Source organism: Asparagus officinalis, chromosome 6, assembly GCF_001876935.1.
Source record: "Asparagus officinalis chromosome 6, Aspof.V1, whole genome shotgun sequence".
Lineage (NCBI taxonomy): Eukaryota > Viridiplantae > Streptophyta > Magnoliopsida > Asparagales > Asparagaceae > Asparagus > Asparagus officinalis.
Window position 1 is genome coordinate 62,585,139 of NC_033799.1, and position 24,784 is coordinate 62,609,922.

A 24,784-nucleotide genomic window follows, 5' to 3' on the forward strand; every position below is an offset into this window, starting at 1 on the left:
CCCCTAAAAGTTTGCAGAAAACCCCCTGAAAGTTTGTAGAAATCCCCTGAAAGTTTGCAGAAAAGCCCCTGAAAGTTTGCAAAAAACCCCCTGAAAGTTTGCAGAAAACCCCCTAAAAGTTTACAGAAACCCCCCCTGAAAGTATGCCAAAACCCCCCGAAAGTTTGCAAGTAGATCCCTGAAACTTACATATATATAGAAGCATCATAATCATAACTAAATGGGTTATTGGGTCACCTAAATGGGTTATTGGGTCACCCATGAACCACCCATTTAGTAAATAGGTGGTTGAGAAGTGACCCATTTAGCAAATGATAAATGTGTCATAAATGATCAAGTGGTCATAAATGTGTCTACCCAACCAAGACCCAACCAAAACCACCCATTTGACATCCCTGAACAACCATGGATTTTGTTTGGCTATAATCTAGAACAACCAAACGTGTCAATCGAAACTTGAGCAAATTTCCTCATAGGCAGCAAGGATGAATGAGGCTCAAGCAAGGGCCCGCCTCCACATGTGGCGGGGCCATATTTTACCCAGGCCTTTTCCAGCTATGAGGCCGGCCCATTATCGTGGATATACATACAACCATTTTTTATCGGGATCAGTTCCGAGTCCGGTGAGAATCCCATTTCTTTCTTCTCCTCTCTTTTGTGGAGAAGCACAAACAAACACCTTTTGAAGAGGAGGTAGAGATGCGGACCAGAAACCAATCCAAGCGCAACAAAGAAGAAGACCCAACCGGTATTTTAACTCTTGAAGCCTAACCCTTTTCGATTTAGTCTCTCTCTCTCTCTCTCTAATCCCTGTTCAAAACCCGCAGGCGGTTCAACTTCTACCCCGAAACTGCACGGTGGCGATGATGAGGAGGAGGGTAAGTTGGTCGGAATTGTTGCTTTGCATCTTGGGAATGAGGCGGTCTTAATTATTTTGTTCAATAGGTTCCCTTGCAAGAATATCTAAGGAGGCAGTTGAAAAGCTCCTCAGTAGGGCTAATTCTAGGAGGGGAAGGAAAGAATGCCGGAAGAGTGAAGATACAGTGAGTGGTTCTTGAAAATACCCTTTTATTCGATTATGGCATCTGTTGGTGGTTTCTGAAATGTGTAGCGTATCTTTTCTGAAATATGACGTTTAAGCACTTGGGAATTATATTCCCCCAGTGCCGATTTTGTGAACAGTACTAATTGCCATGTTCTGGAGGGGAACAGCATCCCGCATCGTAATACAGCCTTGGAATAATTTTGAGGACAGTTCTGCTAGTTTTGAGATCAAATCAATAGAGACATTGCCAGTTTAGTGCAAGTTGAATTTTGATATTTGACCAAACCTTTTAGTACCGAAGAAAGGATTTTCTCACTTTAGTACAGAAGAAAGGATTTTCTCACACTTTATTCTATACCATTGTACGGAGAAAAGAAAGGAAGGAAAAAGAGGCGCATAATAGATTTTTCCTTTGTGGGAATTTTTCACCCTAGGAGATGCTTTCACCATTTGAAGTAGGAAATTTGTAACGGTAGATATTGGTCATCCAGTGTCTTCATTGTTTGTTCTACCACAAGCGTACTCCATTGGCGGATCCAACATTTTTGGCGAGTGGTGTCACCCACATAATTAATAGGTGGATGAATTTGCCAACAGAGCATGAAGACTAGTACCTTTCACAAAGACCCAACTTGAACGAATTAACCAAAATAATGTGAATTGTGAAGTCCTCCAAAATATATGTGAGTCTGACGTCTAATTGTGAGTTACAGTGCCTATTTTTTCTCCATCACTCAAGTCACAGCCAACACGCGCACACACAAAATATATGTGAATCTATGTCTAGTTATGAGAACCACTGCTTGTCGTCATGGTGACTTATGAATCTGGAAATATTTGGAGGATTTGTGGGGTTTTGCGGGAAGAGAGGAGAAGCATAAAGATTAAGTTATTCTGGATTACACATCACATTGTATTTTGCCAACTACTTTTCATAATCTGAGGTCAAAGTTTAGGAGTAATGAGTTTACATACGCCATTCTTTGTGAAAACCTCAGTTTTATTCACAATTAACTTTTGTCACGGGGGAATATCATCCTACATCTTACACAATTTGGCATTTGACGATTGTGTTTCTTCATCTGTTGAATTGACAATGAATACCTATAGATCTTCCTTTTTATCGATAATGAATTTGTTTTGTAAGGAATTGTAATTTTTATTGCCATTAGAAATATTGATGTTTAAATGGAAGGAATGATATAAATTAAGGTTTAGATGTCTGTAACAATAATTTTTTGACGTAATAATATGAGTCATGACTAACTAACTGCATCAGGCATAACATTTTTTATGAGTTTAACTGTGCGTTTACATTTTTACATCTAATGCATTTTGATGCTATTTGTATTAGAAAGAGACATTGCCAAGAGAAGAAAATAAAGGTAATAAAGAGCACATTCAGTATTTTGGTTTGAAACGTTGTATCACTGAGAATGCAGAACAAAGCACATCAAATGTGGGGGAAGGTATGGATGGAAGTATTCAGTGTGATGCAAATGAAATGGACTGGGAAGAGGGTATGATTTCTATATCAGAATTTAAGGAGGAGAATGTTACTGTTGAATTTGTAGATTCATCATCCTCTGCTCAGAGGAAGCGATCGCGTAAGGCATCTGCTGAAGATAAGGTAAATTGTGATGACTTTGTTGTTAGAGTTAACTTTGTATAAGTTTATTTTTGAATTTATCATATAGCTACGATCTAAACCAACTTTTCATTTCATTCCTCAAGGAATTAGCAGTGCTTGTGCACAAAGTCCATTTACTATGCCTACTGGCAAGGGGTAGGTTAGTAGACAATGCTTGCGATGATCCTCTGATCCAGGTAATTACTTTCCTCACCACATATTTTTCTCGTCTATATAACTCACTCTGAGTTAACTCTTGTATCTAAGGTTTTCTTTTATATCCGTACACATTAGATGCATTAGCTGTTCAGTATATTGATATTAGCCTTTTCTTTTCTAAACTATATTAGACGAAATGTAAGTTGTTTTAACCATTTTCCAAACTATAAGAAGAAATGTAAGTTGTTTCAACCATTCTCTAATATGGTGGATGAGGGCCTTTGTTCCCAGATCTGGACTTAGGGTTCAGAGAGCAACTATGTGTCAGAAACACAAGTATGGATACAGGTATAAGATGGCATCAGGATGTAATAAAGGAACATACATGTTTTACACACACACATACAAGCAAACTGATATGCAATAAAACTGAAATATATAACTTAAGATGAGATTAACATTGTTTCTTTCATAAGCTAGCTTTTGAGCATACAAAAATTTATTGAACCCCATACAGACATTAGATACCAATTATAGCTTCCAAAAATATGAGTATGTCAAAAGTTTACAAGTCTATCCCCAAATTGATAGAAGAGTACCTCCAAAAACTTACAATGTATATACAATAACAAATTTTTTTTTGGGTACAGATATACAATAACAAAATAAATACAAAGTTATTTTAATTAGACTAGTATAGGGCACGTGCTTTGCACGAGAGCATCCTTGCTTTATTTTATGTTTTTCAATTTTTTTTGTTGGCTACAAAAAAATAAAATGACTTGTATAGCAATATAAATTCCGAACAATTATAATTTTATGTAAATGAATAAATTGGATGATAAAACTATAAATAAATATATGTATGATTAATTATTATAGTTTGGATAATTATTATAATTTATTCATAATTTATTAAATAATTATAATATATTAAATAGTTTTTTCTCTTTTAAATATAATAATATTATACTTGGCATAATTATAATACTATTAGTAACTACATTTTTAATTTAATAATTAGTTTATTACACTATTAGTTTATTACACTATAAGTAAATAATTTACTGAATTGTATAATTATTAAATTACAGTGTAATTTCTTAATTCAAAAATACTATTAAAATCATTATACTATTAATACTATTACAATTACAATAAATAAAAATTGTTTTCCATTCTATTATTATAATTTTAAAAGGCTAATAAGATGTAAGATAACAGGTAGTCCTCCATAAGTGGTGAAACCCAAAGTTGTAAGGCATAAGCCTAATGAATTTTTGTTATTTTTACTTTTTATAGAATTTTAAATATTATGTGAAGATAAATTAAGGATAGATTTCAAAATTTCTATTAAATAACGTAATTAAATAATAAAATAATAGTGCGACCAAAGGTTTTGAAAAAGTGAGAAAATGTATAATTAATAAGAGGTTATATATAATTAGTGAATGATTAATTATTACAATTAATGACATATTTGAGAATTAATTAACTTAAAAGGGCAAAAATGGAAATCAAAAGTTTTGACAAGGCAATCCTCTTGTATATGTAGTATAGATAAGACTTCCACATATCTGACTTTAGATTATCATCCATTCCTTTCATCTTTGATCTTGAGTTCATCAAGGGAAGGGTTTGCAATTTATTGAGAATATTCCGGAAACCATTCTTGCTCAAAGACACAGAATTTTAGAAACATACACCAAGCCCTCTGCTCATTGTGGGACCTTTTTTATCCTGTTTATAGAATTGATTATTGCAGGTATCTGATATGAGTAACATGGGTGCCCAAGCCACTTCAAGGCCAGTTTTGCAGCATAGGTGCCCAACTTGCATGATTGATGTACCATTATTTGAGATCACTGGTTTCCTGTTATGTAAGGATTTATGTTCCATGAATGCAACTAAAGCTGCAAAATTTTGCAAACTCCATTCTTAAGGACCAATCACTTCAATATTTTTTGAGGCAATTTGCTGAACATGATCTCTGTTCTTACTATGAGCCTCCATTTTTTGATGGTATAGAAGTTATTGCTCCACTTTTGGTCAATACCATCATGTTAATGATGGGTCTTCATTCCTGTTAGATGTAAAATAATGACTGGAAACCTTCTCTTGAAACTATAGGCTAGCTTTATAAACTTTTAATATTTTTTCTTGATCTGAGTCAAGTTACTCATGTTGTCTCAACTTCTAGTGGAAGTCACAATCCATTAATTTAGATTGAGGTTGTGATTGAGAATGTTTTTGTTGAAGCATTGTAAAACACCATGGATGTCCTAATACCTTAATTTCAGATTCAGGTTGAGGTTAGTTGGTTGGTTGAATTTTAGGTTTCTGTGCTAGATTAGCTACTGCAAGCCCTTAATAAAAATCCCTAGTCTTGTAAACCTCCTTTGCCTTTTAACATCTTGACTGCAGCTGCTTGTGTGAGCTTAGCATCTTATGCACTACGAAAATCTAACCGTTACAGGCATACCTGTGATAGGTATATGTTACATGAGGAGTTTTTATTTAATTTCCATGGTAAGGCACTAAGATTATAGTTGGGCATTTAAATTGGTTACCTGCATTTTTGGACACTATTATTTTACACATTCAAACTAATCAATTCATCATTCCTTTTCAGGGATGTGCAAACAATTCAAATTTGGTTTTGTACAGACTAGCTTGTATCCTTTTTTCCTCTTTTCTGTGTACAAGATTGAATCAGTAGATAGATTGGGACATTAATAATCAAATTAATGAGATAAATTTTGATTTTAAGCCTTTCTGCTTTCTGGATCCTCTTGCGCTCTGAATGATTGTATATTTGTATTATGTTGTGCACTATAGCCACTTTATGAATACTGCTATTATAGATTATTATGCTAACTAGCTGTTTATTATGTTATATTTGTACCCAATGTCAGTTTTGTGATCATGAAGTTACATGATTAAGATAATTGCTTATTGGTCTAACTTGCATCCACTATTTGGATAAATCTATGTATGTTGGTGCCCTTTTCTGCCCCTTATTTAAGTTTGAATGCATCACAAAACTGTTATTTCTTATCAGTATTGTTTTGTAAATAATTATCTCCCCCACCCTCCGCAAGTGGCCTAGTGGTTGAGGCTTGGGGCCTTGGCTCAAAAGGCCAAGGGAAGATCCGTGTCTATGGCATGCTTGTCCCCGATTTCTAATTATTAGGCATTGCAACACTTGTGCTATGCACATGGGCTTGGGCTCCCTCGGTGGGGGGCAGGCCCTGGTGTTTTCTTACATAGCCAAGGTTCCACACACTACAAGAAAGAAAAACAATTATGTTTTTTTGATAGTGGTCACTTATGTCTGTAAGAAGAGTTTGACATTTATGAAAGGTTCCACAAAAAATTGTCTGAATAATAAGAATACTTGTCTACCTACCTGACATTTACTCCATATATTGATGCCAAATTCTTAAAAAGTAACTGCAGACAAGAGCTATCTTTCAGTAACATCTAGTAGACCAGCGGCTAGGAAACTAACCTATCAATACGTGTCTTGCAACCAAGGAGCTATACTTGAATTCTGTAATAGGAGTCTTACAAGAAGAAAGGTGATAGCATTTCCAAGTAAAGTATTGGTCATGGTTGTGGATTGTTGTCTCTCCTCTTACTCATCTCTTTCGTTTAAAATGATTTCAAGGTGCTAAAAGAATTGATATTTATTCAGGCTTCTATTCTTTCCCTTCTACCATCATTATTATTGAAGATAATGGAGACTCCAGGACTTAAAGCTAACATGCTGGGATCGCTCGTACGCTGGGTATGATATGCACTCTTACTATATTCTTTCTCTCTTTTGAAAAGACATATTTTGTATTTCTGGGTATACAATGAACCAATTGAGAGATTACCTATATTTTGACGCATTCACAGTTATATATCTTCTATTTTCAGTTCCATGAAAATTTTCGTGTCCGAAGCCAAACTATTGATAGGGGATCGTTTCACTCAAATCTGGCATATGCTCTTGAAGCTCGTGAAGGAACTGCTGAAGAGGTTCTTGATTACTGCTTTTATACAATGCATAGCTTTACATAAATTTCTGTTAAAATAAATTTACTTTTTAAATTTACTTTCAAGTGAACGACTGTGCTGACTTTCAGCTTTTTTATGCCTTCAGTTCTTGGTCTGCTTATCATGACTGTTAGCGGTTGTTTTTTTTCTTTTGAAATAAAGCAGCTGTTTTTAGTTTTGTCATTTTGTAATGTCTGTTTGAATTCTTTAGCATAAGTATGCTTCAAAGAACAAGTATGTGATAACTTGTTAAATACCTTTTGCAATTTTTAGTTTTTGTGTCTTTCAGTTACTTGAGCTCGAATCATGCATGCTGTCCCCTATTCGTTGTCTAATCATAGTGATTAGAAGTTGCAAAAGATGGTAGGATTAGTTTGCCAACTGGGCATTTGACAAGATCCTCTTTGTCAAATAGAGACTAGTATTATTCAACAGAGCAAGTGTTGTTTTAATAGATCACATCGTTTGTTGCACTAAACATATTTTAATATGTGGATGGCCTTAACGCTTGTATAGCTGCTCGATGGCATGATACTTGGTCAAATATTTTCGTTGTGACATATTCACCACAATATGTTAAAAAATTAGGTGGCATTTTTCCAAGTTATAATATCTTACTCAGGAAATAGGTTGTAGAATTATATGGCATGTGCAGAGGAAAACATTAAAAATATGTTTAATTTTCCTGTCCAAAACATTAAGACATGCTCAATATGGTTTATTATATCTTGCTTGTCTGTTGACTGAGGTTGTAACTGTTCTAATTAAATGAAGGCTTTTCAATTGATGTTACCTTTGAAAACTAATTTTTCCCAAATCATGAAACATATAGAGAGAATAATATATGAGTAACCCAGACTAGCAGTTACAGTATACAACGAACCGTACATTGTCGTCGACGTGAGAAGATCCCGTTGACTCATTATTATTATGTCATCATCATCTTAATCCTGTTGATTCATTACCCCTAGAAAAAAATCCATATCCCCCCGCGTGAGGGGGTGCCAAAGCTTTCAGACTGTCTTATTTAACTTAGGTAATATATCTGAAAACCAGAAGGATTAATGTATTGACCCTTGAATGTGGATTATTTAGGGAATCACACATTGATCTGATAATAAGAATAATGCTTAAAGAGTCTGCAACCATGCATGTCAATGGCAAACCAAGTCTTACAGCTCAACCAGACATAGAAATTAGGGTTCCAAAAAAATGAGATATAGTTAGTTTGTAAGGAACAGTAGAAGAAATGACATAGGCGCTGTAGAATAGTAGCGTAGAGCATAGTTTAATGAGCTTTAAAAACCTTTCAATGTTTTATTAGGTCACTTTTAGAGGTTCCTTGGACCATTTTCGGTCATTTTTATTTTTGATGTTCAAACTTTTGTCCTAAAAGTAAATTCATATCTTTCTTCTCTGTTTCCTTCTCGTTTGCTTTCTTCATCCTTTCTCATGTCCTCCTGCTTTCTGGAGTTCTACAATAAAGGCTGAAAAAGATACTAAAGTTTTAATTTTTCCTATTTAAGAGCTTTAGAAACTTAGCAACTATGACATAGAAAGCGCACACAAAGCCAGCATGTTTATTAGTACTAATCTCTGCATTTGATTTTTATGAATGTCTTATGACCAATTACGATGGGGATAACTGCCAGTTGACAAGGATGCGGTGCCTTATTTTTCTTAAGTTTATGATTTAAAAAGAAATATGATACTCTGTCGCTTATTTTTCTTCATATTACCTCTTTATCCATAAGAATTTTGTTCTTGCTTAATGAGCAAAATGCGTGATTTGGAAAATGCATGAATCAAAAGGGGTAAGTCAACCCATCTGGTGAGCGGCCTTGATGAAACAATCATGATTGTCTCTTTCTTATGCTAGATCCGCTAAGTTGGTAGCAGCTCATGAGGCTCGATTAGTGTTGATAGGATGATTATAAAATCTTAGTCACTTCTTTGTAGAACTTTCTACTCCTTGCGCTCTGTGACAACCTCATTTTAGCAGAAAGATTATCAGATGATGATGATGACATATTTGTTGAGCAGTTCACTCCTTATTGATGAAAGCTAGACTAAATATTGCCATTCCAGTTAAATTTATTGCTATACACTTATATTCAGGTTGCAGCTCTGTCAGTGGCACTATTCAGAGCTCTCAATCTAAGAACTAGGTGAGCATGTTTATTATCCATCTTTGAAAATTGTTTGAATTATTATTTTCTTGTAGCATTAAATTATGTGTTTATTAAAATTTCTTTCCTTTTTTCTGTCAGATTCTTTTGTTAATTTGTATACTGGCATGAAGATCGTACAATATTGATGTTTACATCTTTTTTGGTCACTGATATGATATTTGCTCGTAACAGAGAGTCTCAATGACTGTCCTTTAGACAACTATGTAAATGAAATATGATGCTTATGCTGAAAAAATACTAATGTATCTTATCATAATTCTGGTCATTTATCTTAGTTTTTGTGCAAATTGGGCTAAGTAATAAAATGGCTGCCTATGAACTAAAAAGGTGGTGGCATGTGTTGGGATTAAATGAGCATATGAGAAACGAATATGACAGTCGCTAGAATGAAAAATTGTAGAATGACATTACGTCCACAACCAAATAGCGGGAAACATTGAACATAAGATGCAAGTCAAACAAGACAGGTATATTTTCATACCACAACCAGTTTACCGAGTCTGCATATCATCTGATTCTGATGAAGATTCCTCATCCTGGACACCAATTCAAATTTGATATACAAGTTAGAGTGATAAATGTCAATTCTAAGAAAATTTTGAGTTTTGAAATGTTGCAAATAAGAAAAACCTTTTTCGGGTGACAGACAATTGAGAATCACAAACAGGAAAGTGATTGTGACGAGATTAGTATTTAGTTCGCTAGTATGTGACTCAGCTGACTGTTATTTTAAACATCCATCCATGTCTACAAGAAAGAATTCTTTTACCGTGGCATTTATAATCCTGTTGATACATGTTTGAAACCACATGTGCAAGGATTATTCATTAGATCATGTGAAAGTAACTGAGTTTTCCATGCTGATACGTTTACAATGGGCTATCACTAAAATATTTCTGCAAATTATAGATTGCAGATATATATCTCATTCATATGCATTCTCAATTGTTAAGATCTGAACTTTGAAGTTTTTATTATCATTATTATATTACTCTGTTTGTAGCTCAGATTTTTTTTTCTAGGTATGTGTCCATTCTAGATGTGGTTTCTTTGAAGCCAGATACTGATGCGTCTGGAACATTGATAAATGATGCACCTCGGCTGGACACAAGGTTATATTCTTCCACAACTGCTGTGGCAAGTTCTTTCAATCCTGCAGAATCAATCGATAGTGAAAAAGATCATAATGCTCATGAATCACAAAGTGGCAATCTGCATAAAAAAGAGAGAAAATCAACCTGCAAGAAGAAACTGCTTAAAGGTGTCAACATGACTAAACAAATAGACGATGGATCTGGTAATTCTAGTGAAATAAAATCATGCAAGGACAATTTGGGTTCTTGTCCTACCGAGTCTCCTCATGTGTCAAAAAGGAAAGGAGATTTAGAGTTCGAGTTGCAGATGGAAATGGCTCTTTTCGCCACTGCAGCTGGAACTCATGACAGTATGATGGAACCTGAATTACATGAATCATTGAGTAGTTCATCTTCTCTCGCTTCCCCATTGAAAAAGCTGAAGGAAATTAACCCTTCGGCTTTGACAAACAGTGGTTCTAGTGCTATCTGGTCAAGAAAGCATGGTCCTACTTTGTGTTGGGCAGAAGTCTATTGCAGCATGGAGACATTGAATGGAAGGTGGGTGCACGTAGATGCTGCTAATGGAGTTGTAGATGGCGAAGAAAAAGTTGAAGCTGCTGCTGCTGCATGTAGAAGGCCTTTGAAATATGTTGTTGCTTTTGCTGGAAATGGTGCTAAAGACGTCACCCGAAGGTTTGCCTGCTAAGTTAAATATTGGATGATTTCATAGCGAATACACTGAAGACTGCATGATGGTTAGCTACACATACATCTGAACTGAACGTAGGTGGATAAAGTTAACTACTTTTTATTATGGCATGATTGCTATAGCAGTCTTTGTTGCAAGGAACTGTTTCATTTTCTTTTCAGAACTTCATAGACGTATAAATTATTGAGGCGGAAAAGAAAGAAAAGGAAGATAAGGAACACCAATTCCTAACAAAAACAATTTAGTTGTTCCAAAACTGTGAGATTAAATGTCCATGCATCATCTTTCTTTTATTAACAGGGGCGCCATTTCACTGATGATTTGTAATCAGTTATTTAGTTAGTCTTATTTTACCTTTTTTTAACAAACTAATAGCATTTATGATGAAGGATCTTATTATTTTCTAGAGATTAATGGAAGAAGTTACCATGACTTGTAAAATAAATGAAAATCACATGCTGTACCTTTACTATGATTAAAAGTGTTGTGCACATGCTTAAAACGAGTAGATTCTCTAACATGATTACTTCAATACATAATTGGAAAAGCATAGGTACATATCTTAAAATAATGTGCTATGTAGCATAATGAACGGAACTCATCAAGTATTTACAGCTCGGAAACATTTTAAAAAAAAATGAATTATGATCTTATGATGGAGGAAGATGATCTTAGACTAGGTACTGCAAATCCAGAAGCCTAAGCATTGTCTTGGCTCTCTTAGCCCGTAGAATGGTAACTCTCTCGAAAATGGATCTCTTGCCACTATAAGCTCTTACAGCTGCTAAAATGTTATGCTTAGTCGTGTATTTTTTTTTAAAATAGCATAGCTACGCTACACGTACATATGCATATGTTAGCATTGCTAGACATTTATTTTTCTGTTTTTGTTTATAAGAGTTGGGCCACTTTTAGAATCAATAAAAACCCCGAGATCCTCCTCACATGGGGCACAATTGTCCTTTCTCATTTAGAATCAATAAAAACCGCAAGATCCTCCTCACATGGGGAACAATTGTCCTCTCTCATTTGGCGTTGATGATGCTTGATAGCACTTTAGTTATGACTTTAGTGCTTGATGCTCGTCAGAAGATCAAGAGAGTTGTAGGAAGTTACTAGGATGTGATTACAGGGGTTTTCTTCTTTTAGGATGAGGCTACTTAGATTCATGACGAGGTCACTTTCAGAAGTTACATCATACATCCAGAATTCAACAGACTGGTTTTTCGAGTTTAACAAGTTGACCAGTGAGTCAGTTTTAATTTGACGTTCTTTTCTTGTTTTGTTTTTGGTCAGTTCTTTTGTTATATTTTTTATGATTAAATTATTATGGTGCAGTTGACAGTTGTCTTTCTGTTTCCTTTTCAAGTTTGTGGTTTTGATTGCTGAAAGAAAAACCATTAGTAACTCGTTATTTTGTGTTATGTAAGCTAACAGATCTTAAATGTTTAGTAAACTTTTGAAATAACACAAAGACTAAATATCAGAAACCGTCCTTAAGTTTGGCCGGTTATTAGCAAAACCCCCTTAAGTTTAGAAATATTGCATAAGCTCCCTCAAGTTAGCATCAACCCTGAAGTTTAAAAAGTTTCCTTCATGTCCTTTTTTAAAGGCAATTCCAGAAAACCCCCTTTAAATTATATAATTTTTGCAAAAAACCCCCCCCCCCCCAAACATTCATTTGCGCGCTTATTATAAGCTCGTTGTCGATGACTGTCGTTGCCAGCAACGGGCATCTCAGGCGGCAGGTTTAGGGCTGGGTTAGTATAAGGGAAAATTAGGGAGGGAGAGGAAAGAGGAGGGAGAGGAAAGAGGAGGGAGAGAGAGTAGAGAGGAGGATAGGGAGGGGCCTCATGTGGGAGACGGGGAGAGAGTGGTCGCTGGGCGCTTGTGCGCAGGGGCGGGTGCAGATGGCCTCGCTCTCCCTCTCTCTTTTCTTGCCCCTTCCTCTTGCAGTACCTTTTCCTCTCTCCGTCTTTCTCTCTCTCTCCTAAATCCTAATCCTCACCGCCACCTGCGACCTGCTGGCGGTCGCTACTTCCTCTAATTAGAGTTTGGGTTACATGAGGTTTTAGGTTTAGGGATTTGTTAAGTAATTATGATTAGTTAATTGAGTTTATAATAGTTAGAATGATTAAAAAATGGTAATTTGAAATTTTTACTATTTCATGTAACACTATTAGGGGGTTAGTTGGAAAAATCTCAAGTTAAGAGGTGTTTTCTGATACACCTCAAACTTAAGGGGGATTTTCTGATATTTCTAAACTTAAAGGGAACTCTACCTTATTACAACGTGACATATGTTGTATCAATATAACTTACATTATTTTAGGAAATGTGTTATTTCAATATAATTTATTATAAAGACTTGGGAGTATTTTGTTTCATAAAACTTGAAGTAATTGTTTAATTACTTTGAATTGTTTATTGAGCCTTCGTGGATTATTTTGGTAACATCATTGTGTGATTATGAAATTATGATATTGACTAATAAAATGAATGTGAAATTATGAAATAAATGTAAGTTTGTTATTATATATTTGAAATAGTTTATTGTGACGCTTGTTAGTAAATTGTATATTTTGTATTAAATTAAAGAACATTTATTAAATGTTTTTTATAGTTTGTTATTCTGTCCCTAATTCTTAAAACTATGTTATGCAAGCTATGTTATGCATTGTGTTTGAAGCCATCGAGTGGCCGCAAGTTGTACATTATTGTATTTTTCAACATTGCTTAAGACTTAAGAGTTAAAGAGTGTTTTATTTGATTTGTTGTATTAAACTTGAAATGCATGTACTTTTGGGTTGGTTAAGCATTATTAACATACTTTTGTTGAGAAATAGTGATGATATATCTAATAATTGTGATGTTATATCTGAAAACTGTGATGATTGTATTTATTAAAATGATTGTGAATATGTTTATTTATTAAATATTGAATTAAATAATAAGTCACATAACGTATGTTGCGTTGTTTTGTGTTTTACATAATCGGGAGGCAAGCGTTACATTACGTGCTATCGTTATTGTCAATGTTAACTTGACACAGGCTCATGGTTGATGACTGCTTATGAATGGAATATATGGATTTGTGATTGTGATAAACGCTAGCACATTATTCTAGAATCTAGATGCATACTGGAAACTTAACAACAAGGCAAGTAGGCAACTTAGTTGCAACATAAGTTGGATGCATCTTAGATATTTTCAACATCTTTGGCCTTACATTAGTTTAATTAAACACTCTCAAATAGTTAAATGATGCCTTTTTATATATTTGGTCCGCTTCTTTTTTCAATAAATTGTTTCCATATCCATGTGGTTTCCTTTGCATTCCAGGTTAGTGTCTGCATAAAAATCACTTTTTTTGTTAGGTTTCCTCTTTAATTTCTTTGTTGAAATGTTAAGTCAATTTTATTCATACTTTATATTCTGGTGTTTGCTCGAAAATTTTGGATGAATCTAACCCTTGTCTCTTTCTATATTATCTGTTTTGACACGTAAAAACTATGAGAAAGATGAAAAGACAGGTTATTACTATAAGACATAGTGAATAGAAATCAGATGAAATAAACTAGAGATGAATATTAAAATCAAGTAGTATGGATATTTTTTATTTACTAATCATGTTTACTAATACTGATTGTACACATAATATTTGTAATCAATCAGTATGTAATAACACAATTCTCAAGCAAAAAATAACTCCTAAAATATGTGAAAGCTATCTCAATAATCTTGTAAGTAAAATCATAACTTTAAAAAAATCAATAAAGTTATCTAACAAAAAGACTTATGCAGATAAGTCCAAGGAACTTTCGAGGTTTGTAGCACTGTCCATTCCAGGTTTCACTTGCAGGAATCATCCTTCATGATGTTTCTGGCTTCCACTTTTCTAAATTGTAATTGTTGTTTAAGATCCCATATTTACTCAAATTTGCTTTTGAAAATATGAAAATCCAAAAGTTTTTGTTTCAACTTGCTTTTTATATGTATGCGCTGTTTACGAAATAGTTGATCTTGTTGACAATATGGTAAGGAACAGTATTTTTAAAAGTGGTATAGACATGTTGATCTTGAATACTTTAGTAGTTTGACTCCATTTCTAGGTCTAAATCTTTTTTCATATGTAAAATTGTAACCTTGAATATTTTCCCCTGTTTGCTAACATGTTTCTGAGTGCGTATGTGCATCATAGGGTGGGTGCTCTGACTGTGGTCCCACATGTGCACTTGTGCATATTGTGCTCATGCATGTGCAAATGCATACACTTTGTAATTTTTTCAATTTAAAACTTTTTCCTTTTGATATAAGGTTTAAGAATGAAACAGTTAACTTTAGTTACATGTTATGTCCATAAGGTTTCATGCTTAGATGCCAGAAAAAAGGCCAGGGATCTAAGAGAATTTCAGCGGTAATGTCAAATTGTATGTTATTTTTTTGATGTTATCAAGTATCGACTTTTTTGACCATGCAAGTTTTGAAAGTTGTGAATTCAATCAAAGCAATAGAGAATCTCATGATGTGCTTTTTTTCATATGACTCATATCCAAATAATTTATATTCTTGCTACTTGGAAAAATCAAAATTTTTTTGAGTCCAAATTATCACGTTACCTGCATCTCTTTACCTGGAAACTCTTCTTCAACATTTCTTCTTTTTCTAGTGGATGTTTCTGTTATTGCAATATATGAACTTTCTTCTCAAATATCAGGTACTGCATGCAGTGGTACAAGATTGCCCCTCGACGAATAAACTCAGACTGGTGGGATACAGTGTTGGCACCATTGAAGGAGTTAGAATCTCGTGCATATGCTGGACTGAAAGCTTTCAAGGAAAATGTTTCTTCTAACTTGGGTACAAAAAGTTCAGAATTGCTCCATCCTGCAGGTTGCAATTTAATCAAATCTTCTTCTAGTCAAGGCTGTACATGTAACAAAGATTTGTCTATTGGCATCTCACTTGAGGACGTGGAACTGGAAACAAGGGCACTAACTGAGCCTCTTCCTACTAGCCAGCTAGTAAGGAATTTCTTTTTCTGTGATGAATTTCATGTTCATTTTGTTTGCTCATTTTAATAATTTTCTGATTCCTACTAGGCTTATAAAAGTCATAACCTGTATGTTATTGAAAAATGGCTTACCAAGCATCAGATCCTTCACCCAAAAGGTCCTGTACTTGGTTATTGTTCTGGTCATCCCGTTTATCCTCGATCCTGTGTTCAGACGCTACAAACAAAGCAGAAATGGTTGCGCATGGGTTTACAAGTTAAAGTAAATGAGCTTCCAGCTAAGGTCTGATGGAAAATTCCTTCCATGTAAACTTTATGTGAGATCATGAAATACAGGCACATCAATGAAATATGAATGTTACTCTAATGTTGGACTTCATTTAATTCCAGACAATAAAGCATTCAAAAAAGAATGGAAATGTTCAGATATCTGAACCTAATATTTCTGAAGAAGAAGATGGGGAAACCACCATTGAGCTATATGGAAAGTGGCAATTGGAACCATTACAACTTCCTCAGGCTGTAAATGGAATTGTGCCAAAGGTATGCTAATGTTTGTATTTCCTTAATCATATGCTTCTCCCTCCAATCATTTAAACAGGAAACATGTTCTCTGATATCGTCTATTATGTGATGCTTGATTCCATGGGATGTAAATTGGTGGATGGATTCCGTACATAGAATACGTGTTTCATATCTTACACTTCCAATTTGTTGTTGGAAACCCTTTTGTGATGTGACACTGAAGAATGTTTGATTGGAAAACATAGGAATTCTAAACTAATTCTCCATTTTTCCTTTTCGACCTAATTCTGTAAAATAAAAAAAAACTATGGGGGTCTAATTTCTAAACTTTCTTAATTCCTAATTTATGTTATATGTTCTATGTTCTATGTTCTATGCTATATATTTGATCAAGTCATCCTATGCTTCCTTCTGTTTCTTTGTATTTCTTTGAATCAGCTACATTATCATTCATTACGTTGGGAATAAGTGATATCTTTATTCAACCAGAATTGTGCTCGTAAGCGCTTCTTTGCTGGAACTATATTGAACTTGGCCTGGCCCCTCAATGCGTAGGCAATATCAAAATCTTAATGAGCTTTTGGCAGGCCAAACTAGGCTGCTCGTATGCACCTGGTTCACCTACATCTTTTTCTTCGTTGCTTTCTTCAGCCAAATCAGATATTATTGTCTTGTTAAATAATTTAACAGTGAAATAGATTGGGCCTTCATATTATGCTTGCAAACTGTTGCTGAGTAATTTAGTAATGAGATAATAAACTTGAACTCAGACTAAAAAAATAAAAAAATCAGCTTTCTTGGGGATTGGCAGGGATTTTGCTTGTGCTAGTAGCATCATTTTTCGAGCAAAAATTCTCTGTCCTGTCCTTGTCCAGCCCTTTGGCCTCTATCCTTAACGTAGAAAAAAAATCTGATTCATATGCTGCGACTGTGCTGTTGAGCTAAACCTGTAATTCTGAATGAATAAATTCATGATGTAATTGAATAAAGACATTTATATGTATACCTATTTCATTCCAAAAGGCATCAAGTAATTTTGATAAAAAAGAAAGAAGTTTGAAGTAACTTCATTTTTCATTGTTTCTCTTTCAGTAGTTTCTATTCAATGCTTATTCAGTATGGCTTTTCTGATAGTCCAGGTCTATTTCAGCCCTTGATTCAGTGTTAAATCTTTCAAGATTCACATGCAGATTCTTGTCTGTAATCTCGATCTATAAAGCTTTGCATAATCAAATTTGGAGGTTGAACGAACCATTCGGAGGTTCCAATTGAATGATAAGTTTCAGAAGCAGTTAAGATATTTTGATTGACTCAAACCCTTTTTTTGCTGTAATTTTGCTAGTCAAGCTACATACTAAGGATGTGATGAAACTGCCTTTTCTTCTAAGATATTAGCTGCAGAGTATTAGTTGTTTAAAGCTTTATTGGCCATTAAATCTTTATCTATAAGGAGGTGTATTCATAGTTACATAGGAACATGAGTTGGTAAGATAGAAACATGAGTATTATGTATAAACATAAGAACATCCATTGCTACATAGGTGCGTCGGAAGGTAGTTGCATAGCTAAGTACATGGATTGGAATGAAGTTTGTAAAGCGTAACATCAATCACTATTTATAAAAGATTACCACTCCTAGATCACTTGCTTCCAAGCGCATAGGTTTGTACATGGATAGGCATGAAGTTTGTAAAGCATGATATCAATCACTATTTATAAAAGATTACCACTCCTAAATCACTTGCTTTCGAGCTCATTACAATAATGTGATTAACAAGTTAATAATATTTTCCATGTATAACATTTCAAATAAGAAGCTATTCTCTAAATAGCTTTAATATGTTTCCATGTGTTGGAATGTGTATCCAGTTTAGCAGTTGGTAAATTTAAAATGGGGAATGACTATTTGTTGAGTCATAACTTGTGGATAAATCCCTTTGCCAACAAGATTTCTGTTTCTTTTCATAGCTACATTCTGTACTTCTCCATCTTTCTTGTAGTATATATTTGGATTTATTGAAATCATCTTATTTTCTACTTATCCTCAGGCAAATCACTTTTTGTTCTTTCCATCTTTATTTCTTGTTCTTTTCCATCTTTCCTTTATCGAACATATTTTGTACTTGCTGACATCTTCACATTCCTTGTGGAATACATTTGGCCCTCTTTCCTCCTATCCTGAATGAATTAACAGCAATACGGAAAACATGATTTTCAAATGTTAATTTTTTATTTAACTAAGTAATGTGGATTACATGACTCCTTTGTGCCTTTGACTGCATGTGACATGAATGCTTGGTGTCTCTCTCCACCTCAGTTGTTTGTGTGCGTGTGATCATAGGGTTTGAACTCTTTGACATGCTGTTTTGAAAAGTTAAGAGATGAGACTATCTTCGTGAACCATTATACTCCTTATTTAGGCTTATTTTCTCTTGTGAGTGGCATCATAGGACAGCCTGTTGTGAATCATTCGAGTAAAGGTTTATGTTTATATCCATTGCAGCCCTGAATTTGACAATATCTTCTTTTAGTGAACTTACACCAAAATCTAGTTTGGAATTAGATTGAAATGACAACCATCATTCCACCGACATGTTTTCTTAGTTTATTCCATCTTATCGAGCTTCAATGTACCCTATTCGTCTAGAAGTCAGGAATTATTTTCTACATCTTTCAGTACCTTAGCATTTTTGTATTATTAAAATTTTTACTATTGGATGTCTAGGCTTTGGTACAAAGCACTAACACTTTTGTTTTATTGGTTTGTAACAGAATGAGTGGGGTCGAGTGGATGCATGGTCAGAGAAGTGCCTGCCTCCAGGCACAATACACCTGAGATTGCCTGGACTGGCTTCTGTTGCTAAGAGGCTAGGTATTGATTTTGCACCTGCTATGACTGGATTTGAGTTTCGAAATGGTCGTTCTTTTCCTGTCTATGAAGGGATTGTAATCTGCACTGAGTTCAAGGGTGCTATAATGGAGGTAAAATTTCAAATGTTAATGTTGAATGACTTGATATCACAATTACCAACTATCTTCGTATCTTTGCAAAAGAAAAAGTAGGTGATTGTGAATTTATTAATATTTTTTGCTTTACAATTTAAATCTAAGGCACTTCTAGTTGTTTATCAACCTAAGAAATCGCAGTTTTGTATTCATTTGATGTCCGAGGGAAAAGATCTAGGAACATTATGTGACCTATCCAGTAAATTTCGTCGTGTATGAACACAGCATTCCTGTAGATCCCTATTTGGTTAATTTAAGTAAGACGAGAGGTATTCTATAGTACCTTATTTGCATATGACTCTTTTCAGTCCTTATAAGCATTTTTTTTCTTTTCTTCTTCTATTTGTCTCAGATTTGAGCATAATTTCATAAAGCAAATCCGTACTCTTTTTATTTTCTTCCAGTCTAGGAGAATTTGTGCAGGAGTTGTCCAAAGAACCAAACCCAATGATGATGAACAAAGGAAAAAAAATCATGTAAACAGAGAGAGCTACATGGTTCTACAATTTGTCTACGATCACGAGGAGTTTATTACTTGCTCAAGAGATTACAATGTAATTTATTCTCTTGGAGATGTCTCAACATGCAAAGTATTGGCTAATTACTTGGAATGTTAGGTACCATTCATGACCCTGTTTTGAAAATATATGTGGTCCCCTTTTCCCTCTAGATCAAATTTGAATATGATTTTTTTTGCATTACAACTTCTTTATCTTCAATTTAAGCCGTTCCCTGCCTGAGGAATTCTCCAATTTTCTGCATTTTGCAGACAGGTATCAACTCCTTAATATACAACCCTCTTTCACGAGCTAGATAAAAAGTTTTCACGGGCCTTACTCATGCAATGTGTAATTACCATAGACGACCCTTTTGTTTAGAACACAAGTCATCAAAATAACAATGTCCACCTTGGCTGTATCAAGCAAGCTTTTCTTAGAATTGATCTTTATACACTGCAATCACTTAAAATTGTTGCTCCCTTCGCTCTATCCTCAAAACTTCTACATGAGATATGCCAATCTGAATAAGTAAACCTTCTCTGTAGGAATGAGCTTCAACGTATACATCAGGTTCTCCTTTGTATATCTTCATTATCTTCATTTGCTTTCCATGATTTTGTGAAACATCAGTCTGTAATAATGTCTTGCAATTATGAACCCAACTAACTAAATTATTATCAACTGTGAACATGTAGCTTGTAATAAACCTTTTTTAAATTAAGATTTCATGGATAATTAACATCAATATAATCTATAATTTACTTTTTCCTATCTTTGGAATTATCCACATTACAAATTTCTCTTGAAGCTTTTTCACAGATTTGATATAGACCTCAATGTCAAAAACCGTGTTATATGAGCTGCTCCAGTTATATGTAAAAATTATCTGAAGCACTTGCACAGACTAGTTTACTTTTTTTTCCTTAAGCCCTCACCATCTTAGGTGATCTGAACTAATTTAACCTACGAAGCACACTGTTAACTTAATAAATTCCTTAAAAGAAGACACAACACGCAGACAACACGAACATATGTCAATGACAAAATTTCTCACTGAGATGTGAATGGCAAAATCTTTCCACAAAATAAAATTAAAAAAAGAAAACTGACAAGTACACAGAGATGACAATGGAAATTTCTCGACAAAAATGTGGAAAGTGATGCCATTGCCATAGAGATATGCGTTATTGTGATCTGGTAGCGATCAGCTCATGTAAGCCATGGCAATTGATGCCATTGACATTATGATATTAGAGAAAATCAACATAAATCTCATCCCAACTGTTATAAGCATTGGCTCTATTATCTTATGAGTAATTTTATGTGTGGCAGGCATATGAAGAGGAAAAAGAGAGGAGAGAATCCGAGGCGAAGAAGAGGAATGAAGCCCAAGCTCTGTCTCGGTGGTTCCAGTTGCTCTCCTCCATTGTAACCAGGCAGCGGTTACAGAACTCATATGCCAACTCTTCATCCTTGCAAACTCAAAGCAATAACAATGATGTTGCTGAAAGTAACAGTTTTGAGGATGAGAAAAAGTTGAGAGGAAGATCGGGAAGAATCGTACAAGAAGCCAAGAAGGTGGTTTTGCCTCTGCAGGATGACCATGTACATGTCTTCCTTATAGAAGACCAGAGCTTTGATGAAGAGAGTGGGATCAGAACGAAAAAGTGCCCTTGTGGATTCTCTATCCAAGTTGAAGAATTATAGTACTTGTTCTGTTCTCTTTATTAATTAAATTGGAGTAGCGTAGCTGCAATGTTCAGTAGATCCATCCATGAGATAGCATAGCTAGCTCTGAGCAAGTATTATTTTGGGTCTTCATTCAGTGGATGTACAAATGTAAATTGAAGCGAGCTACAAAAGGCCAAGCTTTTATTTGGTTTAACTGTTGTAATGGGAACTTACTCTGAATTTTTTGTCTGGTTAAGCTTTTTGTCCCTATGGAGCTGGTTGCTTTCTTTTGTAGTATACAATCTTTTTGCTGTCTAATCACAAATATCGGCTGCTTAGTCCTTTAATTTCTCTGCGGAAGATTCTTAAATATGCACGTAACAAGCTTTCGTCATGGAAAACTTCAAGAATTTGATTAAAAATCTAATATGATTAGACTTTTTATCATTGTTTTAAAAAACCTCTGCCTAGCGTACATCTAGCCTAACTAGCGCCTAGGCGATATTTAGGCTGTCCACCTAGATTTTACGAGCGTTTAGAGGAGCATTGTCTGCTTACGTGGATTGCACTCTGTAAGCTTTGATTGTGATTTTATATGTCGTAGCCTACACGTCCTCCAAACTTCATTAACCTCCAAATATGAACACCTCCACTATCTCCTCCGACCTTCAGCAAAACCTCATTGATCACCACTTAAATGAATAAAGAAAAAAAACGTCCAGAAACCGCTTAGGCGCCCGCCTAGACGACTAAGCGCTGGGCGTCAAGTCCGACGCTTAGAAACGCCTAGCGTTTAATGTAACATTGCTTTTTATGTTCTTGTTAAATTAATTATCCATCTTCCGCATGGCCAAAAAGTCCGTCTGCTTAGGAGCATCCTTTTCCCTCACATGTTTATACTTTCCGTATTTGATTCTCAGCCCAGGATTTTTCTCAAGGAGTCAATATTCTACTGATTTTAGGCATAATTTACTAAGCGTCTAAAATGATCCTCACAACATTGATTGCTATGGTCTCTTTGTATTTAACTTCTTGTGAACTTAAAATTTTGCTTTAAAAACTTAGCATTTTGATGGGGGAATTTTTAATTTGTTTTGTTTTTAGTTTTCTGACATTGGTCACTTAAAAGTTTACTAAAGTTGAAATATGCCCCTTAATCATTGAAATTGTTATTTAGTTCTCTAATTTCTATTAGAGTAGCCTGAGGGTAGCTTGATGCACAAAGCTCTTGCTATGGACGAGGTCCAAGAAGGTCATAGCACTTTGCGTCTACTGTATACAAGTAGACCTTCCATTTTTTATAACAAGTTGTTTTCAAGACTGCAATTTCTATTAGTTATTGTAGATTAGTAATTGCGGTCAGTTGTTATTGATTTCTATTTCACTTAACTTTGTCAGGGGTATCTAGTCATAACATTCTCTATAAATTTAATCCAAACTCCGACCGGTTTAAAATCCAAATCCACTCTACCTGTCAGGGTATCTCCTATGACCTTTCGCAAACACGTCCGGAACGTTTAAATCTTAAACAAAGGTACGACGTAATTTAGCATGTTGGGTTAGTTACAATCCCAATTTGAGTTAGGACGTTGGAGGAATAAACTAATTGTTGGACTGAATTGAAATAACTAATAAAAATTGAGGGACCATATAACAATTTCAACGATTTGAGGGGCTATTAAAGTTATGAAAGATTTAAGGAACCAATGTCAAAAAAGAAACCATGTGATATTTTTGTCTAGCGTACTAAGGTCTATATCGAAGCTCAGGCCCGATGTTTCCTTCCGCGATATATGGGATTTACAGTTACGCATTTGATATTGATGAAGTATCTTCTTCTCTTGAAACAAATCAAGAAGTCGCATAACTAACCCTATTTGTATCTTTCATCTCCAAATAAGCGTGCGATCAAAAATTAATGACAGCGCACGGTGGGTATTATAAGTAAATTTCTTCTTCCATCTCATAATTATCTAAATTTGATCAGAACAATATAAACTTTTTGGCACCTTACTTTTCTCAATGTGGGTATGAACAAATTCTCCTAGACCATTAAAATAAACACAAGAGTAGTTTCGTTTCACTCAACAGATTTTGGAATTCTTTTACATTTTCGTCTTAAAATATTTAATGCTCAAATATTTGTTTGAGTGTCCCATGTGAATACTACTCATGTCGTGGGTTCTCGTCATGTTTAAGTGTTCAAACGTTCGTTTGAGTATTCGATATTGAATACTACTCAGGTTATGCTTCAAATGAGATTTAACTGTAAAAACTGAAAAATAACAGTGGAAGCTTCACATTTTAATCAAAAGTATGCTATTAACCTAATCAACTGTGTCAGAAAATCAAAGATGTTATAAACCTAAAAAAAGCCAAGCCCGCTCTTCTCAACCTTGATGATCCACGAAAAATATAACTATAATTTTAAGAAACAAAGCAAAACAATCTTCAAGACGAATACAATTTACATAACAAACAATGAACTAGAAAGCGGACATCCCTTTTGCACATTTGTCTCCTTATTATGACAAAGAGAAAATTTTCAAATAGACCTATTTGATAATTAAATTCTAAAAATTAATACAATCCATTTTTATTTTTAAAAATCAACCTAGTTTTAACCACGTCAGCACTGCTAGCTAAAACTAGATCGATTTAAAGAAAACATTTTTTTTAAATAATCAAGATTGGCAACCACGTTCAATTAGAAGATAGTTAAAATTGACAGGATTGAGAATGCCATCTAATTAGAACTTTGACATATGTTCAAAATAGCTAGCTTGCCAACCCCTACTATTTTAAACTTTGAACAATATTTAAAATAGTAGGTAGAGTTTGACAACCTAACTATTTTGAACTTAGTTCAAAATGGCTAAGATTCGTAACCTTGACAATCTTATAGAGACTCGTTTTAAAACCCCTCAAGTTAAAAAATTTGGCTAAGTTTGTATAGTAGACGGGGTTGGTAACCCCTCCTATTTTATTTTTAGAGTTTTTTTTTATATTTTTTGCTAGAAGTAGAGCCCAAAATTAAAAAAAAGCAGGCCTTGTTGCCAACCACGCCTATTTTTTTGTTTATCCCATCCAGTCCCAAGCGGGTTCTCTCACTCTCATTTCTCTCTTTCTCTCTCCACAAATTTTTATCTTCTCTCGATGACTCCAATGATGGGTGGATTGCAATGGATCTCATAGGGGTTTTTTTAGCGATCG

At 34.6% G+C, this 24,784-nt stretch overlaps 1 protein-coding gene across 7 annotated transcripts; it reads left to right on the forward strand.

The window, feature by feature from the left end:
- On the forward strand, positions 613 to 21,868 carry LOC109844610 (DNA repair protein RAD4). 7 transcript variants are annotated; one of them, XM_020413716.1, is made up of 15 exons: positions 613 to 748; positions 828 to 878; positions 946 to 1,043; positions 2,400 to 2,675; positions 2,780 to 2,872; positions 6,532 to 6,624; positions 6,759 to 6,860; positions 8,997 to 9,046; positions 10,093 to 10,839; positions 15,573 to 15,879; positions 15,958 to 16,152; positions 16,260 to 16,412; positions 19,167 to 19,376; positions 19,805 to 20,017; positions 21,233 to 21,370. In XM_020413716.1, the coding sequence occupies exons 1-14, from the start codon at positions 700 to 702 to the stop codon at positions 20,015 to 20,017; spliced, it is 2,637 nt and encodes an 878-aa protein (XP_020269305.1). In that variant the 5' UTR covers positions 613 to 699; the 3' UTR covers positions 21,233 to 21,370. The 7 variants fall into 7 exon arrangements, 6 of the variants coding, with proteins under 6 accessions (XP_020269305.1, XP_020269304.1, XP_020269308.1 ...); XR_002248079.1 differs by lacking the exons at positions 19,805 to 20,017; positions 21,233 to 21,370 and adding an exon at positions 17,585 to 17,685 and having other exon boundaries at positions 19,167 to 19,291; XM_020413715.1 differs by lacking the exon at positions 19,805 to 20,017 and having other exon boundaries at positions 21,233 to 21,868.

Excerpts from the sequence above, each read along its gene's own strand:
- LOC109844610 (XM_020413715.1), top strand. The coding sequence starts at position 700 with ATGCGGACCAGAAACCAATCCAAGCGCAACAAAGAAGAAGACCCAACC. Across the intron at positions 1,044-2,399 it reads GCCGGAAGAGTGAAGATACA|AAAGAGACATTGCCAAGAGA; the intron begins GTGAGTGGTTCT and ends TATTTGTATTAG. Across the intron at positions 16,153-16,259 it reads TAAATGAGCTTCCAGCTAAG|ACAATAAAGCATTCAAAAAA; the intron begins GTCTGATGGAAA and ends ATTTAATTCCAG.